Genomic DNA, 22,016 nt, shown 5'->3' with positions numbered 1-22,016 from the left:
GGTGTGTCTGAGAATGTTGGCAGAAGGACTTTGGTAGAGCGAGAAACAGATGAAAAGAAATAGGCAGTAGAAGGGTGGAATTTCTAAGAATGTGCCTTCTCTCTGATACACTTGCACAAACAATGTTGCCCAATGTGGTAACTGAAAGGGGGTTATAGCAGGCCTCACAACCTACCTTTGGGATGGTCCATTCTTTCCTGTTGGGAGTCTGTGTCTTGGCAACACATTTAGTCCAAGCTGTGATATTCCCTGTGCAGTAATAGGCATTGCTCTTGAACACAAACTGCCCTTTGCACTCTTCACAGGGAAGTAGAGCCCCAAAAGCCATCCCATCTGCTACATGATCCAAGGTCTGAAGCAATGAAAAAAGCAACACGAGTACAGTAAACGAGTAACGTCCAGTGCTACAGAGGCCTTATTCTGAGTACAGGATATCAAACAAATTTCAGACAGAGCTCTCACCTCTTCGCCCAGAGTCTACTCACTGACATGATGCAGTGGCCAGAAAGCCAGCAATGACTTAAGAACAGTCCCCAGGAGTGGCCTCACCTGTCTGTCACCCACTTCTTGTTGAGCCAGCATTGCTCTCCTTTTCCCTTCTGCTAGTAAGGACAGCCCAGAAGCTGGATGAAGAAACCTGGGAGGCCCATTTAGATGACAAACTGGAGTTTCTCCAAGCTTGTTTTAGCAAGATGACCTACAAGCCTATCTTTTAGAGTTAGGATATATGGAAGTAAAGCAGCCTACTCACTTTGGTGGCTTCTGCATGTATTGTATTACAAGCACTGTAATCTCTAGCACATAGGTATAAAAGAATCCCTGTGAAAGATGCACATTTCATGCTGAGGATTCTTAAGAACCAAATATAAAACAGTCAATATATCTATGAAGAGACACACTTGGAATAAGTTGTGTAATTCTGGCTACCCCATGGTAAAAAGGTTATTGGAAAATTGGTGCAGTTATTTTATAGTGCAGTAAAGGGTAACAAAAATGATAAAGGGGCTGCTGAAATAATTGCCCTGTAAGGAAAGGTTATGACTGGTTTCCTCCCTCTTTCATAATACTAGATCCCAGAGTCACTCAAATTAAGCCAAATGGTGAGATATTCATGGCAAAGAAAAGTTCACACATGCATAACTAACAACAAAACTCTGAACCACAAGAACTACAGAGGATCACTCACTTGGACAGCTTTATGAAGGAATTACATCTATTAATGGAGAATGGCATCAATAGCTATGCATTTGGATGGCCATGTTTTCCTCCCAGTATTGAAGGCTGTATGCCTCTCAGTACTGTTTGCTGGAAAACATGAGGGCGAGAGTACTACTGCACAATGTACTGCTTGTGTGTTTCTGACAGGCATCCAAGTAACTAGTGCAGGAGCAGAATCTGGATTAAATTGGCCGTGGTTTAATTCAGCATGGCACTTCTTATAGGAGAAACATCTGTTGTCTATGAAGAACAGAACCTGTGCTTCAGATTACAGCAGTCTGTAATGCTGTAATGCTATAACGCTATATGAGTTAGAATTATAAGGCTACCCCCAATCTGCCTGTCATCAGAAGAACTATTACATGATGAAATGGAGCAGTGTTCTCAGTTGTAGCAGGACCTTTGTATTCTAAGAACGTAGCAGATGTATTGAGCTCACTGTTTAATAGCCCCTTCTGACTCCTTAATTCTATTATATTTCTGGTGCCGGGATTTTTTCACAATTGTCTTAGATACACTTACTGGCAACAGACTGCCTTTTGATCCAATGCCACCTTTCCTTCCTAATTTCATACCAATTTATCAATACCATTCTATCCACCCTAGAAAGTTAAATTTCATTACAGGCAGTCCTCGCTTACCAACAGTAATTGGGACTAGGAACTCAGTTGCTAAGTGACGTGGTCATAAGGCGCAATGTTATGTGACCGTGCCAACTTAATGACAGCATTTCTAGCAGTCCTAGATGCCACTGTTAGATGAATCCCACAGGGTCGCAGTGTCCCACGGTCACATGATTGCCATTTTCAACCTTCTGCCAACTTTCCCATTGACTTGGCTTGTCAGAAGCTAGCAGTGAAGGTTGTAAATGGCAATCACGTGACTGTGGGGATGTTACGACGGCTGCAACTACAAGGACTCTCCATAAGTCCCCCTCATTCAGCGCCACTGTAACTTCGAACAGTCACTGAACAAGTGAATGTTAAACAAGGACTACCTGTATCTACAGGCCCCAATCATGTTTCTCTGGGTACCTTTACTTTATTAATGAAATGTATATAAGGCCATCCCACTCCATAAAAACTCTGGGTGCTAAAACAGAGAGATAAGAATGATGCATGTTCAAAAGAGACTATAGCGGCTATAACATAGTCCTATAAGAGGCTTGCTACCCATCCTTGCCCAAGGCCTAAAGCAAAAGTAATGTCCTTAAACCTCTTTTGAGTGAGGTCAAAATGAGATCCATATGGATCTCTGGGGGGATGCTGACATTCATCTCACTTCAACTAAATTTGCACGAGCATTAATATTCAGAAAAAGCAAGTGACTGTGTGTAATTGCCTCAGATATATAAATAGATATAAAATCTTTTTCTTCTTTCTTTCTCTTCACCTCCACACAAAATTTCAAATAAAATGGAGCTCAACTCACAGCAGCTTCCCCAGAAGGAACTTCTTGATTGTTGGCTATCAGGAGCTTTTTCAAGTCATTGGTAGAACAGGCTCTCTTTAACTCATCTTTGATATTCCAAATCAGCTCTGTCTGGTCCTATAATCGCAAAATATCACATTTCAGATTTCTTTCTGACATCTTTCTACTAAGAGTAGTAAGAGACATGGGTAACAAATTTATAGAGCAGACTAGGTTTATGTAACACACTGCCATGGTTTGCTTAACTAAGGTTTAATGAAATAAATTACGATTGGTTTCACACACGCTAAGCCAAAACAACACAAAACACATTTAATACAATGTGTGAACCCAACCTACATAGCAGGATTTCTGGCTTATTAACTCACAACATAACCAAGATTATGATACAGAAACCAATCCATAGGCCAACAGTTGAAAGGCAGTATGACTGTAAAGCAGGACTCAATACATTCAGATACAGAGCAGACCAAAGGGACATTCCAGTGCTGGAAAGACTCCCATTCTATATAAGACAGCTTCCCAAAAGGCAAAATGTACAAACCCAATATTATAATTCTCCTGGACCAACTTCTGTTTAGGATAAAACAGGCCTGCAAAATTTTTGACCAGTGACTACTGGATATATTCTAGTTACAATACTGCTCATCTGAGAATGAAAAAAACAAAAAACGAAAATCTAGAATCTACCTGTCAGTGCCAGGTTAGAGTATAATGCATAGCTGGCCAAGTACATTTAGCTATTTGGGTTATGCACCATGCTAATCTGGTAGAAAAAATATACAGGTAGTCCTTGGTTAACAATGGTAACTGGGACTGGAATTTCCATCGCTAAGCAATGCAGTCGTAAAGCTGACGTCACGTGACTGCATCACTTAGCAACAGCAATCCTGGCAGTCCCTGTTTCCATCATTAAGCTATCATCGTGGTTGTTAAGCGAGAACCTCCTTGTGACTTCCTGATGGCTTCCAACAAGCAAAGTCAATGGGGAAGCTGGCAGGAGTCACGAGTCCCGGGCAGCTCACAAGCAAGTCAACGGGCGGGTAACAGGCTGCTGCACTGCAGCGCAATCAGGTCCAGGGTGGCTGCTGCTGGAGGCGAGAGGATGTGCAAGCTGCCCTGCACTCCGCTGCTCCTGCTGCCCCCCAACTGACCTTTGCCGTTTCTTCCTCCTGCTGCTGATGAGGGGCACCCAGCCTAGCCCTTTGTGAAGCAGCCTTTGTGAGGCAGCTGATGGCTGCATGACGCCTTGCTCCTGAGGCCGCACACGGCCTTCTTGCAATGCTTCAAAAGGCTTCATGAGGCCTCAGGAAGGTCGTGTGTGACCAGCAGCTACCTCGCGAAGGGCCAGGCCGGGTGTGCCTTGTTAGTAGCGGGAGGAAGAAGACAGCAAAGGTCAGTTGGGGGCAGCAGAGCAGTGTGGTGGGGTGCAGGGTGGCTGAAAAGGTAGAGATGAGGAGAGACAGGCAGGTGGGGGAAAGCTGAAACACACTCTGTGGTCATAAATGCGGGCAGGCTGCCAAGTGCCCAAATTTTGATCATGTGACTGCGGGGTGCTGCCACAGGCGTAACTTTGAGGACCAGGCATTAAGCACCATTTGTTCAGCACCATCATAACTTTGAACAGTTGTTAAGTGAGGAGTACCTGTAGTTCTAAAAAACAACAGAAAAGCACTATTGGGAAGGAGAAAAAATAAATAAATAAAAGGCCTGCTCTAATACCCTTTCTTCCCTGGTTCAGCTGTTTTCATAAAAGGAAGTAAGTCCCTATCTATTCAATATATCTGGCCTACCTCCATAAGAATATTGTACTTCCTACTTTCCCCTTCCTTTGTATTTTTCCAATGTCTTCTTCTATCTTTCATAGTTGTTCTTTTTCATTGGTTAGCCAGATTAAAAAACCTAACACAATTTTGAATAAGTTTTGGTACTGTAGACTAGAAGCTACATGTCAAATGAATGGAATGATATGTGATATATAATAATAGCTATCTGTGAAAAACTATACAAACACACAAAAATCACACTACTGCTCAGTTGAAAAACTGAATAAGGAAATGGAGCTTGCAAATATACACTGTATCTGCATCTTCCCCTTCATGGATCACTGCCTTGTCGTGGCGAAGGGGCTTGCGTAACTCAGTGAAGCCATGAGCTATACCGTGCAGGGCCACCCAAGACGGACAGGTCATGACAGAGAGTTCTGACAAAATGTGGTCCACTGGAGAAGGAAATGGCAACCCACTCCAGTATCCTTGCCAAGAAAACCCCATGGACAATGTTAAAAGGCTAAAAGATATGATGCCGGAAGATGAGCCCCTCAGGTCGGAAGGTGTCCAATATGCTACTGGGGAAGAGCGGAGGGCATTTCCAAGTAGCTCCAGAAAGAGTGAAGCGGCTGGGCCAAAGCCGAAAGGACGTTCAGCTGTGGATGTATCTGGAAGCGAAAAGAAGGTCCGATGCTGTAAAGAACAATATTGTATAGGTACCTGGAATGTAAGATCTATGAACCAAGGCAAGCTGGATGTGGTCAAACATGAGATGACAAGATTGAACGTCGACATCTTGGGAATCAGCGAACTGAAATGGATGGGAATGGGTGAATTTAATTCGGGTGACCATTATATCTACTACTGTGGGCAAGAAACCCTTAGAAGAAATGGAGTTGCACTCATAGTGAATAAGAGAGTGGGAAAGGCAGTAATGGGGTACAACCTCAAAAACGACAGAATGATCTCAGTGCGTATCCAAGGCAAACCATTCAATATCACAGTCATCCAAGTCTATGCCCCAACCACTGATGCTGAAGAAGCTGAAGTTGACCGCTTCTATGAAGACCTACAACACCTTCTAGAACTAGCACCAAAAAAAGATGTCCTTTTCATCATAGGGGATTGGAATGCTAAAGTAGGAAGTCAAGGAGTAATCGGAATAACAGGCAAATTTGGCCTTGGAGTACAAAATGAAGCAGGGCAAAGGCTAATAGAGTTCTGTCAAGAGAACAAGCTAGTCATAGCAAACACTCTTTTCCAACAACACAAGAGACGACTCTACACATGGACATCACCAGATGGTCAATGCCGAAACCAGATTGATTATATACTTTGCAGCCAAAGATGGAGAAGCTCTATACAGACAGCAAAAACAAGACCAGGAGCTGACTGTGGCTCAGATCATGAGCTTCTTACTGCAAAATTTAGGCTTAAATTGAAGAATGTAGGGAAAACCACTAGACCACTCAGGTATGACTTAGATCATATTCCTTGTGAGTACACAGTGAAGGTGATGAATAGATTTAGAGGATTAGATTTGGTAGACAGAGTGCCTGAAGAACTATGGACGGAGGTCCATAACATTGTACAGGAGGCAGCAACTAAAACCATCCCAAAGAAAAAGAAATGCAAGAAAGCAAAATGGCTGTCTGATGAGGCTTTACAAATAGCTGTGGAAAGAAGGAATGCGAAAAGCAAGGGTGAAAGGGAAAGATATAAGCAACTGAATGCAGATTTCCAGAGAATAGCCAGGAGAGATAAGAAGGCCTTCTTAAATGAACAATGCAAAGAAATTGAGGAAAACAATAGAATGGGGAAGACTAGAGATCTCTTCAAGAAAATTGGAGATATGAAAGGAACGTTTAGTGCAAAGATGGGCATGATAAAGGACAAAAAAGGCAGGGACCTAACAGAAGCAGAAGAGATTAAGAAGAGGTGGCAAGAATACACAGAAGAACTATACAAGAAAGATCTTAATGTCCCTGATGTCCACGCTGGTGTGATCACTGACCTTGAGCCAGACATCCTAGAGAGTGAAGTCAAGTGGGCCTTAGGAAGCATTGCTAACAACAAAGCTAGTGGAGATGACAGGATTCCAGCTGAGTTATTTAAAATACTAAAAGATGATGGTGTTAAAGTGCTGCACTCAATATGCCAGCAAGTTTGGAAAACGCAACAGTGGCCACGGGATTGGAAAAGGTCAGTTTACGTTCCAATTCCAAAGAAGGGCAACGCCAAAGAATGCTCAAACTATCGCACAATTGCACTCATTTCACATGCTAGCAAGGTTATGCTCAAAATCCTACAAGCTAGGCTTCAGCAATATATGAACCGAGAACTACCGGATGTACAAGCTGGGTTTCGAAGAGGCAGAGGAACTAGAGATCAAATCGCCAACATTCGCTGGATCATGGAGAAAGCACGAGAGTTCCAGAAAAATATCTACTTCTGCTTCATTGACTATGCAAAAGCCTTTGATTGTGTGGATCACAACAAACTGTGGCAAATTCTTAAAGAGATGGGAATACCAGACCACCTTACCTGTCTCCTGAGAAATCTGTATGCGGGCCAAGAAGCAACAGTTAGAACCGGTCATGGAACAACCGATTGGTTCAAAATAGGGAAAGGTGTACGACAAGGCTGTATACTGTCACCCTGCTTATTTAACCTATATGCAGAGTACATCATGAGAAATGCCAGGCTGGAAGAATCACAAGCCGGAATTAAGATTGCAGGGAGAATCATCAACAACCTCAGATATGCGGACGATACCACCCTAATGGCAGAAAGTGAAGAAGAACTAAAGAGCCTCTTGATGAGGGTGAAAGAGGAGAGTGCAAAAGCTGGCTTGAAACTCAACATTAAAAAAACTAAGATCATGGCATCTGGACCCATCAATTCCTGGCAAATAGAAGGGGTAGAAATGGAAGCAGTAACAGACTTCATTTATTTGGGCTCCAAGATCACCGCAGACGGAGACTGCAGCCATGAAATTAAAAGACGCTTGCTCCTTGGGAGGAAAGCTATGGCAAGCCTAGATAGCATATTAAAAAGCAGAGACGTCACCTTGCCGACAAAGATCCGCATAGTCAAAGCTATGGTTTTTCCAGTAGTAATGTATGGCTGTGAGAGCTGGACCATAAAAAAGGCCGAGCGCCGAAGAATTGATGCCTTTGAACTGTGGTGCTGGAGAAGACTCTTAAGAGTCCCCTGGACTGCTAGGAGGTCAAACCAGTCAATCTTAAAGGAAATCAACCCTGATTGCTCATTGGAAGGATCGATAATGAAGCTCAAGCTCAGATATTTTGGCCACCTAATGCGAAGAGAGATCTCTTTGGAGAAGACCCTGATGCTGGGAAAGATTGAAGGCAAAAGGAGAAGAGGACGGCAGAGGATGAGATGGTTAGATAGCATCACTGAAGCAATGAGCATGAAACTGAGCAAACTCAGGGAGGCAGTGAAGGACAGGAAGGCCTGGCGCAATATGGTTCATGGGGTCACGAAGAGTCGGACACGACTTAACGACTAAACAACAACAACAAATCTGCATCTTATGCCTCCAATGGATCATGGAAGCATTTTGGCTTAATGATGAGATGGAGAAGGCAGAGGCTTCACCCAATTATAACTCTATGGTTCTCAAGATTCCTAGCAGTAGCAAACATGATAACTATTAAGAACTAACTATTAAGACCTAACTTTTTGATAAATCTAGATTAAGAATCCAAAACTGCCAATTTCCCATGTACTACAATTGTACCTCATTCTGGATTTCTATATGAAGTATTGTTTGGATGGTAATAGAAGAAACAAGAGGTAAGAGATTACTTCTAGAACAACCAGAGGGTCATTCCAGGCTAGCTTCTTCTTACCGGGACTTGGCTCACAGTTAAGACAAGCTACCAAAATATGATACTTTGCTTCTAGGTGCAAGTTGATAGTGCTGTAAGCTCCTTCAGTATCACATTCTGCTTACTTCAAACATTCTTCAATTTTAATCCACATGTAGGATAGTGACAATGCAGAAGATAGCAGTCTCCATCAAGAAGTCAAATCCTCTTACTGCTTTTGAACCTCCTCATCAAAAGTTTTAAGTGAAACTAATTAGTCATAATGAAACAAACCTTTAGCAGCTTTTCATGTTTGGTTGATTTTTCTTTCTCTTTTTTGGATTTCTTTTTTGAAATCACATTTGTATCCACCTCATCTCCTTTTCTCTTTCTGAAACAAAATAATACATACAATGTGCTAAGGAGAGTTATTCAAAGTTATTTCCCCAATTTCTTTTAATAGATATAAGATTATTTTAGTTTATAATTGAATGATTATTTTCTTATTTTTTCCTTGCAGTTTATCATCCGTTATTTCTATTTCATTTGGTAGATTTACTATTTATTTTGTTATATATATACACACATATGCATATACACACAGAGAGATGTCTGCCTTTCTTCTAGGCGCTCAAGATGGTGTACACAGCCCTTCTTCTTGCTTTCCCCAGTCCTGATCCAGCACCTTAACCACTACACTACATTGGCTCTCAGCTTGTGATCAATACAAGTATCCTTATCATTTCACTGAAGAACAGAGATTACCTAGAAAGGCTTATGGAGCAGTCAAACATATGTATAATCCTAGGTTGTAACTTCCATAACTTCCAGCCAGTCATGCTGAGATTTGTCATGCAGCATCTTTAAGAGAAAGACTGAATAAAAAACATCAACTGAGGATGTATGTGATTTACATACATCTACAATAACTTATTTGCTCCCTGTGTTCATTAATGCTTAGTACTGGCATGAACTTTTCTTGTAAGTTCCTGTAATTCACAGAGCAAAGCCACATAGGCATCCAAAGTCTTTTCCATATAATGCAACAGGGCTCTCCTCAGGATTTCCTTTCTAAGAACATTAGCTAGAGTTACATTTCCACAGCAGAAACACATTTTAGCCATCATATTCGTAGAACATATATTACATTTTCTATGCAAGAGTTCAACAATCTGTGGCTGTCCAGATATTATTGAATTTCAATTTCCAGAAGTTCCAGCTATCATTGGCAAACAATGAAGGATGATGAAAATTATATGTTAGCGACATTTATGCACACTCCTATGCAAGCAAAAATTTTCAGATGAAGATTCTTAATATCTGAACCTAAGTTGGAAGACATTCAGAACTTATCAACTTTCACCTTGTCATTCTCAATCATGTAAAATTGAAAAGAAAAGGCTTTAAGGAAAGTTGTATTTGAACAGTTTTTTAATTCCTTCTTTCACCTGTGCCATGGCTTTTCATCCTTCCAAAGTCAATCAACTGCTTGAGAATTCTTATCTTTTTACCTGGAAGATAGAAATTCTAAACCACTCTGCCCCCCCCCCCCAAGTTTATGGTACATTTGGTTGGATCTTCAACTGCCTTTGAGACCTTTGGGCTATCAGGTTCTGGAAGGGGAGGAGCGTGAGTGTAATCTTGCCCACAGTATTATGCAGATGATAATCTGTCCCTGAAGAATGATGAGAGTCATATGATTTGAATATCTGCTGAAAAGAACTGGCATGAAAAGCTGCTGTATGCTATCTTTTCTCTCCTGTGAAAGGGAGATAAGGCCTTTCTTCATGTCTAGAATTGCACCTAGACAATGCTATTTCCTGGATACTCTTCACTGATCAGGAACACCAGACTCACATGAGTCTGTATGGTGGTCCTGATGTCCTTCAGTCATTGTTTTATAGATATGGATCAGATCAGCAGACCATCCAAGGCGTACATAAGTACCCCTGAGATCTGATATGACAGTTACCACCATTTTTGTAAATACTGTGGAAGCTGATGACGAGCCACATGAAAGGGACTTACAGTGGTAGTATGAATTCTCTGGTATTCAAATTACAGAATCCTTGTGTGAAATGGGTGAATTGGGATGTGGAGACAGGCCTTCTGAAGGCCCAGCAAAGCAAAGACATCCTCCATGCTTTATGTGGTGGTTAACCCACTTAAGATCTAGAATGATATGCCAGTCCTTGTTTTCCTTGGAAATGACAAAGAATATGGAACAAGAGCTAGAGAACTTTTCATCTCATAGGACTTGCTCAATTGTTTGTAAGCTCACGAGGTGGCTTATGCCTTCCAAGACTAGCCAATGTTTGGTTGATGTGCAAGACTTGGGAGACACAATGAAAAAACTTTAAGATTGGTGGATCTGACATTACGAGGGTCCATGGGTGAGCACATTTCTTTAGCTTCCTGCCCACAAGAGTGATACAATACACAAGAGTGATACAGGTTTGCAGAACAATTCTAAGTTTTAAAACTTAGTTTACAAATCACAATACAGTAGTTAGGTTTCAACAAAATGCTAAGCATTGTGTAGTACTTTAATGGAGTTATATGTGCTATCATCTTACTCTCTGTTAAGATTAATTTGAAGATGTATGTGCTACAAGAAGCTGCTATTGTCAGTTTGTGTGAACTGGAATGCCAATTTCTGCAAACTGGTAATAGCAGGCATTTTATTAGCCTACAACAGAGGCTCATAATGAAGAAACTTAAGTCATTTGGTAATGACTTAATCAGGTAACCCAAACAGCCCACTGATTTCACAATCTAAATAATCTCTCTCCCCAAATTGTTTGATTATATTGCCTAAACCCACCAGAAATGGCTTATGTAACAATTACAAGTCCTGACAATTCTTGCAAATCTTTTCTCTGGAAGACAGGAAAACAGAAAGTGGAATAAGTATTTATTATGACAGTTCCTGTGATATTTAGGGCATCAAATGATGGGTAATTCCTACTATTATTTAGAACACAGAAACTATATACATGCCACCCCATATCTTGTTTGCAGACATCTTTTTACCCTCAGTTTAGTTTCATGACTGAACTTGGAACAAAAAATAATGATGTCATTAAGAACAAATGACAAAGATAAATACAAAATTAGATTTTATAGGATGAATGGCAAGAAGGAAGAAAGACGGTAAGATGAAGGATCCAATTTCACAGAACTATCCATGAAGGCGGCCACCTTTCTAGAGAATGGGGTTGGATGACTCCACATACAAGGCAAGAAGGCACCTTCATGGTAAATATGTGATGTAGGAGGTATTAGGCAACGGGATATACACTTGCTATTTAGCAACCTGGAATAATTTGGTGCCCATCCCCCAAAAGAGATGTTAGATCACTGTCCTTCAAAAGAGCCTCAGCGAAAGTAAATGTGTCTATCTTATAGGCTGGGTCCACATATCATACTAAGCCATAATATTATTTGTTGTGTTTACACAACAGGTTAAGACAAAACCAACACTGTGGTTTGTAAAAGAATGATTGATGGCTTAGGAAGTTGTGTAATTCAGCTAAGCATGTTTAACCATCAATCCATACCTTTCATTTTTCTCTCATTTCTAGTATGGCGTTTTCTACAGTTTTTTTATTCTTCTGTTAGGCAAGACCTCTTGTGTAAAACTGAGGGAAACTTGGTCCTGAAAGTAACATTTAGCTTCCAGTGTTTCAGCCATTATGGTAGCAACGCTTACCATCCTGACCAAAAACTATGCAGCAGTGGTGTCAGTAGTGAAAGCTTAAGTTTTCAATTTTGCAAAAACTAACAAGATCAAGATTTGACTCTGGGGCCAAATTTTGCATCTAAAGCAATCAATGTTTTAAGAATGATTGAGGTGATAATAACCTGTAGTTTTAGGCAGTAGCTTTGAGGGCCTTTCTGAGATCTAAATCCATGTTTGTTTGTTTTTCTCTGAAATCATTCATGGGAATTCCATCCTTAGATAAAATAACCAATGATCCTCTGTGATCACTCAAAAACACAGAACCCTTGGGTGAATTTGTTAGATGTTTTGCTTATAGGCGTAAGCTATTTCAATTCCAAAGAGCCCTAGAAAAGCACAACTTTCTGTGTAACTTTGATCTTTGTGTAGACAATGTTCTTTTGGTGTAAGCAGTGGATCCAGACTTGAGAGAATTATGGGATCTACAATAATAAAGATAATTTTATTACTTCAAACTATTTCTGGATTAAAGTTCTACTGTAGTCATTTGAGATTTCAGAGAAATTTTATGTTTGGAAGAGGCAAGAATTGAGGCACCGGAATTACTATTAGGTTCTTAAGAAGGAAGTCTTTGAGAATGATAAAGTATAGGTCATTTGCTACTCCATATTTAGAATACTTCCTTCTTTTACTGCTCCCATGAGGAGGAATATGTCTGTGCCACTTACAGGAGGGTTTACATTTTATTTTTATAGCAGCAACCCTGAAATAACTTGAACTGCTGTTTAATCTACTGCATAAAGTCATTTTGAAAAAGCAAGTGGGAAATTCAGAAGCAGGGGGATTTGGAATTAAGTGGTCCTAAGAAAAACTTTTACCTAAAGGTCATCAGCATTCCCTTCAGAATTTCCTTAATTCTACTTTTTTGCTCTCCAGTGACTGCCATTATTTTCGCTTTCCAGTATTTTTCTATAAAAAATGGTACATGATCTTCCACACCTTCAGTCTGGACATGATGCCAATGCAATGGCTTTGTGGGAAGATGCTGGGTTTGACCATTCACTGAAGAGCGCTCCAGGCCAAAGAAGGGTACAATTTCCTTTTCAAGGCAACAGGCTAAATTAACGGGAACTAGGAGGGAGTATTGAGTTTATATCAGCATCAGAAGCACCTGTGAGGAAATGACTCACAGCCAAAATATCTCAACCAGACAAATAAGCAAATGCTGTGCTAACTTTCAAGGAGAAAATTAAGGAATTTGCTTTCTGCTGCAGTCTCCTTCTGGAAAAACAGGAGAAAGAGAACTAGAAAGCAAAAGAGATTGCAGCATGTAGATGAGGGAAACTACAAAGCCCCAAAAGGGACTGGGAGCTTTTTTTTTTTTTTAATGTAGTCCAGCACTGTGATGGATTGTAACTCCCACTATAACTATAGCTTCTTATGCAGCTATAGAAGACTGGCTTAGATTTTTATATAGAACATTTTATGAAAACTAATCCCAAAGTATAGATAAACAAACAACAATTTGCAATAAGATAAAAATAATTTGAAAGTTATAGTATCACAAAACAATATTAAGGATACTGTCAGAATCCTCGCAATCAATCAGCCAACTTGCTAGCTTGCTTGTTTTGTTTCTGCCATTACAGATAGAAAAGGGGGAGGGTATTAGGGAAGGAGCTGTTAGAAGCAGATGGGCTGTTATCGGATTCTCAAGAATGCTCAAGGTCGTACCAACGTGCGATGGAGAGGGGACTGTGAAAGCTGGGGCTAGGAGGCAAGGGGGGGTGCACTAAGAAACAGGCAAAAGTAACTTTTTGGCGCGCACAGGCTTAGTCTTAGCAATGCTTTGGACCTGTACAGTACTTCTCAATAAATGAGTTTTTCTTTGAACCCATATTGGTTTCGAGGGGATCTTCTTTCGTTGGGAATCGGAGACGACAGATCATTACAGATAAATTAACAACAAATGGAATAGATGGATAACAGCAGAGACTGAAACAAAAGCCTAGATAAACAGGTCTGTCTTACAGTTACGTGGAAAGCTGATAAAATTCAGCGCTAGCTGTAACCAAACAGAGACTGAATTCCACAACACAATTAAGGTATTGTATCAGGAACACCCTTTCTCAGGCTGCTGCATACATGGCACCCTCACAGGATCCTGGGTGACAGGCAAGTTCAAATGCCCCATCATATACCTAGGTCCTAAAATGTATATGCTTTGTATGACATTCCAAGAACCTTGAAATTTGCTTGGTAACAAACTGGAATCCAGTGCAATGTCTTCAGAGCAGATGTGATATATTCTTGTCCTCTTCAGCAACCTAGCCTCAATGTTTTGAACTACTTGCTGTTTATGGACAAACCTTCAGGGTGGCCCCAGATATAATATAATGTAATAACCCAGTTGGTTAGATAATGAGAAATGAGAAAGAGAAGGAAAAACAATAGAGGATCTTAAGCTAACCAGAAAACGAATAGGTATCTACACCAGAGAAGCTGCACTTCATTCTCACGTTTCAAGCAGTAAGACAGAATCAGCAACTTGTGGTCCACAAACTCCTTACCTATGGCTTCAGAAGCCACTGTAACAGTGCTGCCAAATTTTAGTGGCACAGTAACTGAAAATCAATGTTGTTGTTTCCCACCATCTTGTGGAAGGGAACATATAAAAATAATGTAAGCCTTAAGGTAGGCTTGTTGCAGGTAATTAAAAAAAAATCCTCTTGCAAAAACAACAGAAAACTCTAAGAATTGGAACATCTCAATCTGCCATGTTGCATTATTACTCTGGCCATTGAAAGCTTAACATCCTTAAAAGCTTAGTGCATTTACTGGCTAATCTCCTGCTGCCCCCTCCACAATAGGTCACAACTGGATATCTTCCAAACCTCACATAAGAAAACACCAACCACCCCAGTGTTTTAGAAGAGCTTGCCATACAATGATCAAAGTCAGGGCTCAACACCATAACACTCACTTTCTTTTGGCATCTTCTACATACCCTTCATTCTTGACAGAGGGCAGCTGCTTCTTTAGAGTTTCTTTGTCTTCTGCCTTCAGGAGCTCAAAGCCCTGGAGCTGAGAGGCACTAAAGGTAGGAAGAAAACCCAGGTCTGTTCTGTGGCTACTGAAACAGGCAAGATGGTACCAGTTGTCTATCATCCCCAGCTGTGGCTTTTCAGACAACACCATTTTCTTTGAGATTCTGATCTGACCCTGGGGTAGAGAGAAAGAGAAATTAGAAGCAAACACACAAACAAGAGTAGGCAATTGCCTGTCAAGGTTTCAGCCAGGACCTTAATACTGTACTTCATTTCAGAATAATGCATTTTGGGTTTCTACGCTGTTTCTGAAGGTTAAAGTCAGTGTTTCCAAAAACACATAATAGGAACTTTGTTTCTGAAATAAATGTGGAAAAATGTGGAAGAAAGCTGCATTGCCTTTGGAAAGCTGTGCTGTCTTCAGAAAGCTGTGCTGCCTTTGGAAAGCTATACTGTCTTTCCAAAGGCTTTCCGAAGACAATGCAGCTTTCCAAAGGCAGTGCAGCTTTCTGAAGGCTCAGGAGCCACGTGTAGGAAATGTTTGTAGGAGAAGCTGGGGCGGAAAAGGAGACAGCAAAGGCAGTGAGGTGCTTCTGCTTCAGCCACAGTGGATTGGCACAAAAGGCGAAAGGTCAATGTGGGGAACTGGGAGAGAAGGCAGCTGGGCAAATGAATGCTTGCTGGCTCCCTTGAGTAACACAATAATTGAATTCATTGATGATTATAAAATAATTGAAGAGGCAAGATCAGATAGAGATTGAGATTCCATGTGGTCTAGATTTAATTCGTTTAAAATTTTAAATGCAATGGTCTGTATACACATAAAATAAAGGCTTTGATATTGAAGAAAAGTTGTGACCTGAAATCTTGCAATTTTAATAGTTCTGTATTATTCCTGAAATGGGGTATGTGTGATTTGTTTCCATCCTCCAATGTTCTGGGTAGGTAGATAGGTAGAAATATGATGTTTGTTACTGTGATGGAATGGAATTATGAAGGCCAGGCTCAGGGAGATAAACATTTTCTTGGCTTGCCAGAACAACCTGGGAGGAACAAGAGGATGAGATTGGCACCTCCCTGAGGAATTCACACTGTTGTGGCTGGAGGACTTTGGGAACTGGGGTTTTAGTCTGGGAAGATTCTCGCTAGAGGTTGTAGCTAATAAACATAGCTGGACTGAATTGGCATTGTCTCTTGGAGTTCCTTGGGCTAGGCCTGACATCAATCTTCCCAGACTGAAACTCCTGCTCCCAAGCCATCCAGCCACAACAGTGTGAATTCCTCAGGGAGGTGCCAGTCTCATCCTCTTGTTCCTCCCACGCGGTTCTAGTGAGCTAAGAAAATGTTTATCTCCCTGAGCTTGGCCTTCATAATTCCATTCCATCACAGTTACTAATGGTAATCTATTCTGTTGTTTGAAGAAATAAAAAATACAGGTAGTCTGGGAGGGAGACTGTGAAAATGAATGGGGGATTTAGACCATACTAGACAACCCTGTGATCCATTGGGTCATCCTTTGAGAGAAAGGTAGTGCAGGTAAACATTAAATTTAGGCCGACCATATTTTTTCTTACCCCAATGCTGGACGGTCCTGTGATCATATAAGAAGAGTATATATCATAAATATAAAAATAATCGTAGTGGCAAATGAACTTCAATAATAAGTCAATATTTACTTACCTAAACAGATAAACAGAATGGCAAAAATGGTGGGCAAAAAAGCAGCGGGAGCAGGAGCGACTTCCAATTTCCTGCCAGCTTTCCCATTGACTTTGCTTGTGGGAAGCTGGCAGGGAACATCATAAATCACGATCATGTGACCGCGGGGACACTGTGACAGCCATAACTTTGTGAATAAAACTGGTGTGAACATTGTGGAAATTTCAGTTCCACAGGAGTAATGGATCCTGGATTTTTAATGCATTTTTTAAGTTAGCAGATTTTAGGTATCTTGATTTAAAAACTGTCGCGATATAGTGCACCATTTGGGCTAACTTGAGGGTACAAACAGATGAACAAGAGTTTTAGTAGTATATAGATAGATTCATTGGGATTTAAAGAGAAGAATCAATCATGGGAAGTCTTAAGAATAATAGGAAATTCTCTCATTTGAAGAGATGCTTTAGAAAACATTTCTGCCATTAAAAGCATAGTGTTTATGTATTTTTGTGTGAATGTGTACATCTTTACACACAGAGAGCTGCACATATATTTACCTTTTCTATTTTCTGTTCACAACCCTTGCAAGTACTTCTATTGGACTTTGCATATTCTGCTGCAAAATCATTTAAACTTTTCTCACGTTTGCTACCTTCCTCTTGGCCACTACCTTTACCTAGAAAAAAAGGAACAATTTTTAGATTCTGATTTAATGAATACACTGGGACAAGAGAAATAAGGTACATAAATCAGGTTTCTCTAGCTCAGGGATAAATATTTTCTGAGACCAGTCTGAGAAAGAGAAATGCCTAGTTGCAATTAATATCTGTTTTCCAGAATATGCAAGAATGAAACAGATTCCAGAGGGTGACAGTAATAGTAATTCACTGAAACTTACTCCCAGATGATTTCTAGAGCAATTAACTTTTGGAGACCTTCTAAGCATGTTCTCCATTGATGAAATCTGTTCCTGGCATAGAAATTTCAGGCTCCTAAACCTGCTCTAGTAGTTATTAATGGTTCACACAGCATTTTTCTCTTTTTATCACCAGTGAATAGCTTACCTGCTGCAGCTCCTCCACTTTCTATGGATTTTTTAATTTTTTCTTGGTCTTCCCAACGCAGTTCTGAGAAGCCATCTAGATCAGCATGGGACAGCAGTTGAGCCCGCTTCCAGAAGCAAGAATAGTGATGCCAGTGAGGTACTTTGCCATCAAACATGGGGGACTGAAAAGAAAGGAATGGAAAAAAAAAAAGAACTTCAGGCACAAAAACTGATATAATGCTTTGCTGAATTGGGGTAAGGGATGGAAATAATGCCCATCTAGTACAATTAGAATCCAGCAAAAATTTGTCTTTATTAATAAGAGTCACAGCTTCATAGATAAACATAGGATGAATTTACCCTTTACAGTATTGTAGCTAACAGATTTAGGTCACTGAAGACTTAACTACTTTAAACAAAAATCTAATAGATAATAGATAATAAATAATATCTAATAAATAATACAAATGACCAGGCAAGTGTAGATCAACTACAAGTAATCTAGTAAAATGGTTCCATGATCACCAATTTCCCTCATTTTGAAGAACTTCCATTGCCATCAAGTTTCAGATTGCTTATTTCTATCATAATGCAGTCTTTAGTATGGGATTTGTGACTACAGCTATTAATGAATTAAACAGTGAATGGGCGTTCCATTTTGGGACAGGTGTTTTTGGTTGTACTTTCCAAATAGAGTAAGAACTAGAGAACAACTCAGCATGCACAAATAACCATAACCAGCAGTACTTTTCTGCAGCATAATTCATCTGTGTGCCAAGAATAAGAAACTCAATCATCTTCCTGTTTCCCTGCTATTACATCTAAAGCTGCTTGCTCTCTGCCTGACCTACTTTACTAGGTAAGTGATGACCAAAATGCTTCCGCATGCTCCTCAGAGAACGGAATACAAACACATCCCACAACAATGGGTTCTAAGACATTACACCATACACTGCTATCACTACTATTATTCCATTTATTTATTTGATTTCAGCCCACTGCAATCAGGCTGCCCGTAGCGAGTTATAAATAGTCACAATTATAAATTGCATTACTTTATTATTATGTTAAATGGAGTCAAATCCACAGGTTTATTCCTAAAATACTAAACTGCCAAGAGAGGGAAGAATCACCAGTATTGCTTGACTAAACCAGTTCCTGGTGACTAAACAGATCTATCCATGTAGTGTTCTTGGCAATACTGTACCTCAAGCTGGAGTCAAAATTTACACTTTAAAAACTAGAATGTCTTTATGTCCTATTGCAGAATTTACCATAAACGCACAAGCTCACATTTCAAACTGAGATTCCAGAAGATAATTTGAAAAGTATGATTGCGGTCCATGGCCACTTTTAACAAAACAAGCAATGACAAACTGTCCAACCGTTTTCCAACCCTAAATTCCAGTGTTTAAAATCCCCTCCAAACTCAAGGATAACGACTCCATACACCAGCCTTCTCCAACTTGGGTTTGTTCAACGCCCATCATCCCAACTAGCCTAGGCATCTGGATCAAGAAGTTTGCTAATTCTGGGGAAAAGCCTCATTACATTTAACGGGTGCGCACTTCTGAGTAAACCTTTAAGAGGGCTGTACTATAAATCGCATTTTGTGAACGCCGAGTACCTAAGAAAAACAGGATATTGGACTCGGCTGTAAATTTTAATATGAGAAATGGCCAGCGGACTCCCCCCCCAAAAAAGCTGATATCCGCCGCCCACTGCAGGAAGAGCAGCCAAATCTCGCGGCCCTAATAAGCGACGTGGGAATGGGTGAACGACTTTCAGCTCAAACTATGCCTACTCAGACGTAAAACACGGAGCTCAAAACCGCCTCCTCCCAAGCGAAAGGACAGAGGCATGCAGGTTAAGCCGGCCGTATCGTGGGCCTGCCAGAGAATTATTTCAAAGCGGCATCTCTGGAAGATCCTTGCAAGGAGGAAAGCTATGCGCGAAAAGGGCGGTTCCTCCTGCGCTGCGCATCCTTCAGGTGCCTTGACCCATCGGTGGCACGCGGCCAAACGGAATCGAGTCGATTCTGGGGATCAGACGCAAAGGCAGCGGCGGGACTGTAACAGATGCACCGAGGCTGGCCACAAAGACGATTGCCCGCTTCTGCAAGCAACGTGGCGCCCCCGGGCCTGGCTGGGTTAGGGTGAAGGCCTTGCAGAGCGTCCGTCCCCGCGAGTACCTGCACCATGATGGCCAGGCGGAGCGAGTCCTTGGCGATGTTGTCCTTGCATTTCTTGCAGGAGGCCCGCCCGCTCTTGGCATACTCGGCCCGGTACAGCTTCTCCGCGGGCTCCGCCATAGCCACCCCTCGACGACGACACCCCCAGGAAAAGCTTCGCGCTGAGCCTTGAGAAGAAGGCGGCAATTGCTGCTCCGCTCCTGCAGCAGCGGCGGTGGCGCCAAGAGTGTGCCGAACGCAGAGCGCGTGATCCCGCCCCGTCCAAGTGCCTCCGCTTCAGCGATTGATTAGCCAAGCCTCACTGCGGAGCTCTTCGGAGCCCGCCCGGGGCAATGGATCTCTAGCGAGGGGGGCGGAAAGTCATGGTGCTCGGCAGTAAACCACGCGGCCAGGGATCACGTGCTCGGGCGGGGCGGTCGGTTGGGGGCTTCCTCTCTGCTCTCCGGCACGCCTCCCCCTTAGGGCCGGGAGATCACCGTAATCCGCTCGCAGAGCGCTCTGAGTTGCCCTGCGAGCGCGCCCGACTGCTCGGAGCGCGCGCTGATTTCTTGGGCATTGCTGGCGTGTCCGAATGAGTTCGGGTGCGTGTGTAAGGTCTCACTGGAATAGAGCTCTTGGCGACTACATAGGCGTGTCTGTTGTTTGCTTTTGGGGGGGGGAGTAACACAGAAGTGATTTGCCATTACACTCTTTTTGGATTTTTTTTTTCCAAGTTCCTAGTATAGTCTATAGCTCAGGGATCTTCTGGTGATATCCAGTCCAAATGCTAACCGGCCAAGACCGGTCCTACCTAGCTTTTCCAAAATAAGACAAGTGTAAATTCCACTAGACTCGGGCTGTAATCATAAGCATACAGTCATAAGACCAAACCCTGTTAAAAACAAGGGTGCTTCTGAATTAATAAATACACAGCATAGGGTGGCAAACACACAAATTACAAGTTAAGCCAGTATGCAGCGCATACATACATTTTGGAAGGTTCAACTATGCAAAATACTTTAAAAATCTATGCACTTCATTCCTGTCTCTTCATCCAGAACTCAGCATAGAAATAGTTTTTTGGGGGGCAGGACAGAAAGGGGTAGTCTTGTTTCCAAATGAGCAATATTGGGTTGAAAATAGTTCTTTTATGCCTCTGTGAGGATGTGGATTCTAAGGAAGAGAAAAGGGTATGGGGAACAGTCCTCGACTTTTGGACAGGTAAAGCCTCATCTTTTTCCCTGCAGGGCGATTCTTTTACATATTAATCGGTCTTAGCTGACCTCATGAGTCAAATTAAAGGTTTATTTCACTATTTAAAAACAATGGAGGAATACCAATGTTACCATATTTTGCAGTTCTGGAATTCCAGTGTATTAAAAAAAGGTATATGTTTTGGAAGTACCTGCATGCATGATCACATCTACAGTTGTGTCTGAGAAGAGTAAATAAGAGAAAGAAAAAGAAAATGACAAACAGGACACCTGTGTAGAGGTCTGAGCACATTCTGTTATGATCCACCTGCTGGTTTGGGCAGGCTAAAATGGGTTACTTTGTATTTTGCAGAAAAATTACAGCTTGCAGAAATGCAAAGGTCCTGTCTGAAAACAGCTGCCCACTCCCACCCAAGCAGGACATTCCATTCATACAAGGGTCAAGCTCCCCTTTATTATTTATGAAATAAAAATACAACCTGATTCATAAAACAAATAAGGGTCATGCAGCTGCCCTGCTAGGGGACCAAAAACCCATTGGAATAAAAGGTCATCAGACCATTTCTGAATGCAAGGAGAGTTTGGGCAGCTGTACTTCCAGAGCAGAATATTGCTAAGTGAGATGATTACGAAGAAGGGATTTTGGATTTGTAACCTATCTTTCTGTCACAGAGTGATGCCAAACTTGCCTAACAACATGTAACAAAAGATGTAAAACAAAACAATTAACAAAACATAATAAATGATAAAATAATCCTTTAGGGTTATTATAGTTTCTTTAGAAACAAATGCTCATCCTCAAAGCAAAATAAGGCTCAATCACTACTGCAAAGAAAGTAGTGTGTTTCAGTGAAGGAGAAACACAACAGGACCTTTCTTGCTCATACGCCTGACAAATGTGCTTCTGCAAATGGTATTTTCAGAAGGCCTCATTAAGGGGACAATGGC

General features: G+C 41.4%; 1 protein-coding gene across 3 annotated transcripts in view; it reads right to left on the bottom strand.

Annotated features, from left to right (window-relative positions):
- PARP1 (poly(ADP-ribose) polymerase 1) overlaps positions 1-20,271 on the bottom strand; it is a 47,575-nt gene extending 27,304 nt beyond the window's left edge. For 2 of the 3 annotated variants that reach the window (XR_015797105.1, XM_088146020.1), the window contains exons 1-7: positions 19,876-20,271; positions 17,704-17,866; positions 17,197-17,315; positions 14,917-15,155; positions 8,546-8,642; positions 2,650-2,766; positions 176-352 (exon numbers count right to left, since the gene is read on the bottom strand). Coding sequence is in view for 2 of the 3 variants with exons in the window: in XM_088146020.1 (XP_088002146.1) it covers positions 176-352; positions 2,650-2,766; positions 8,546-8,642; positions 14,917-15,155; positions 17,197-17,315; positions 17,704-17,866; positions 19,876-19,995 (1,032 nt within the window). In the remaining variant the exon portion in view is untranslated. The remainder of the gene's footprint in view (positions 1-175; positions 353-2,649; positions 2,767-8,545; positions 8,643-14,916; positions 15,156-17,196; positions 17,316-17,703; positions 17,867-19,875) is intronic. The other variant, XM_088146029.1, reaches the window with a different exon arrangement.
- Positions 20,272-22,016: the final 1,745 nt, after the last annotated feature.

The sequence above is a fragment of the Python bivittatus genome, unplaced genomic scaffold (assembly GCF_059951505.1).
Source record: "Python bivittatus isolate LINGU-HERP-01145 unplaced genomic scaffold, Pbiv_v1 ctg000020_np1212, whole genome shotgun sequence".
Taxonomy (NCBI): domain Eukaryota; kingdom Metazoa; phylum Chordata; class Lepidosauria; order Squamata; family Pythonidae; genus Python; species Python bivittatus.
Note: the sequence above shows the minus strand (reverse complement) of the source record. Positions and strands in the feature narration are given on the sequence as shown.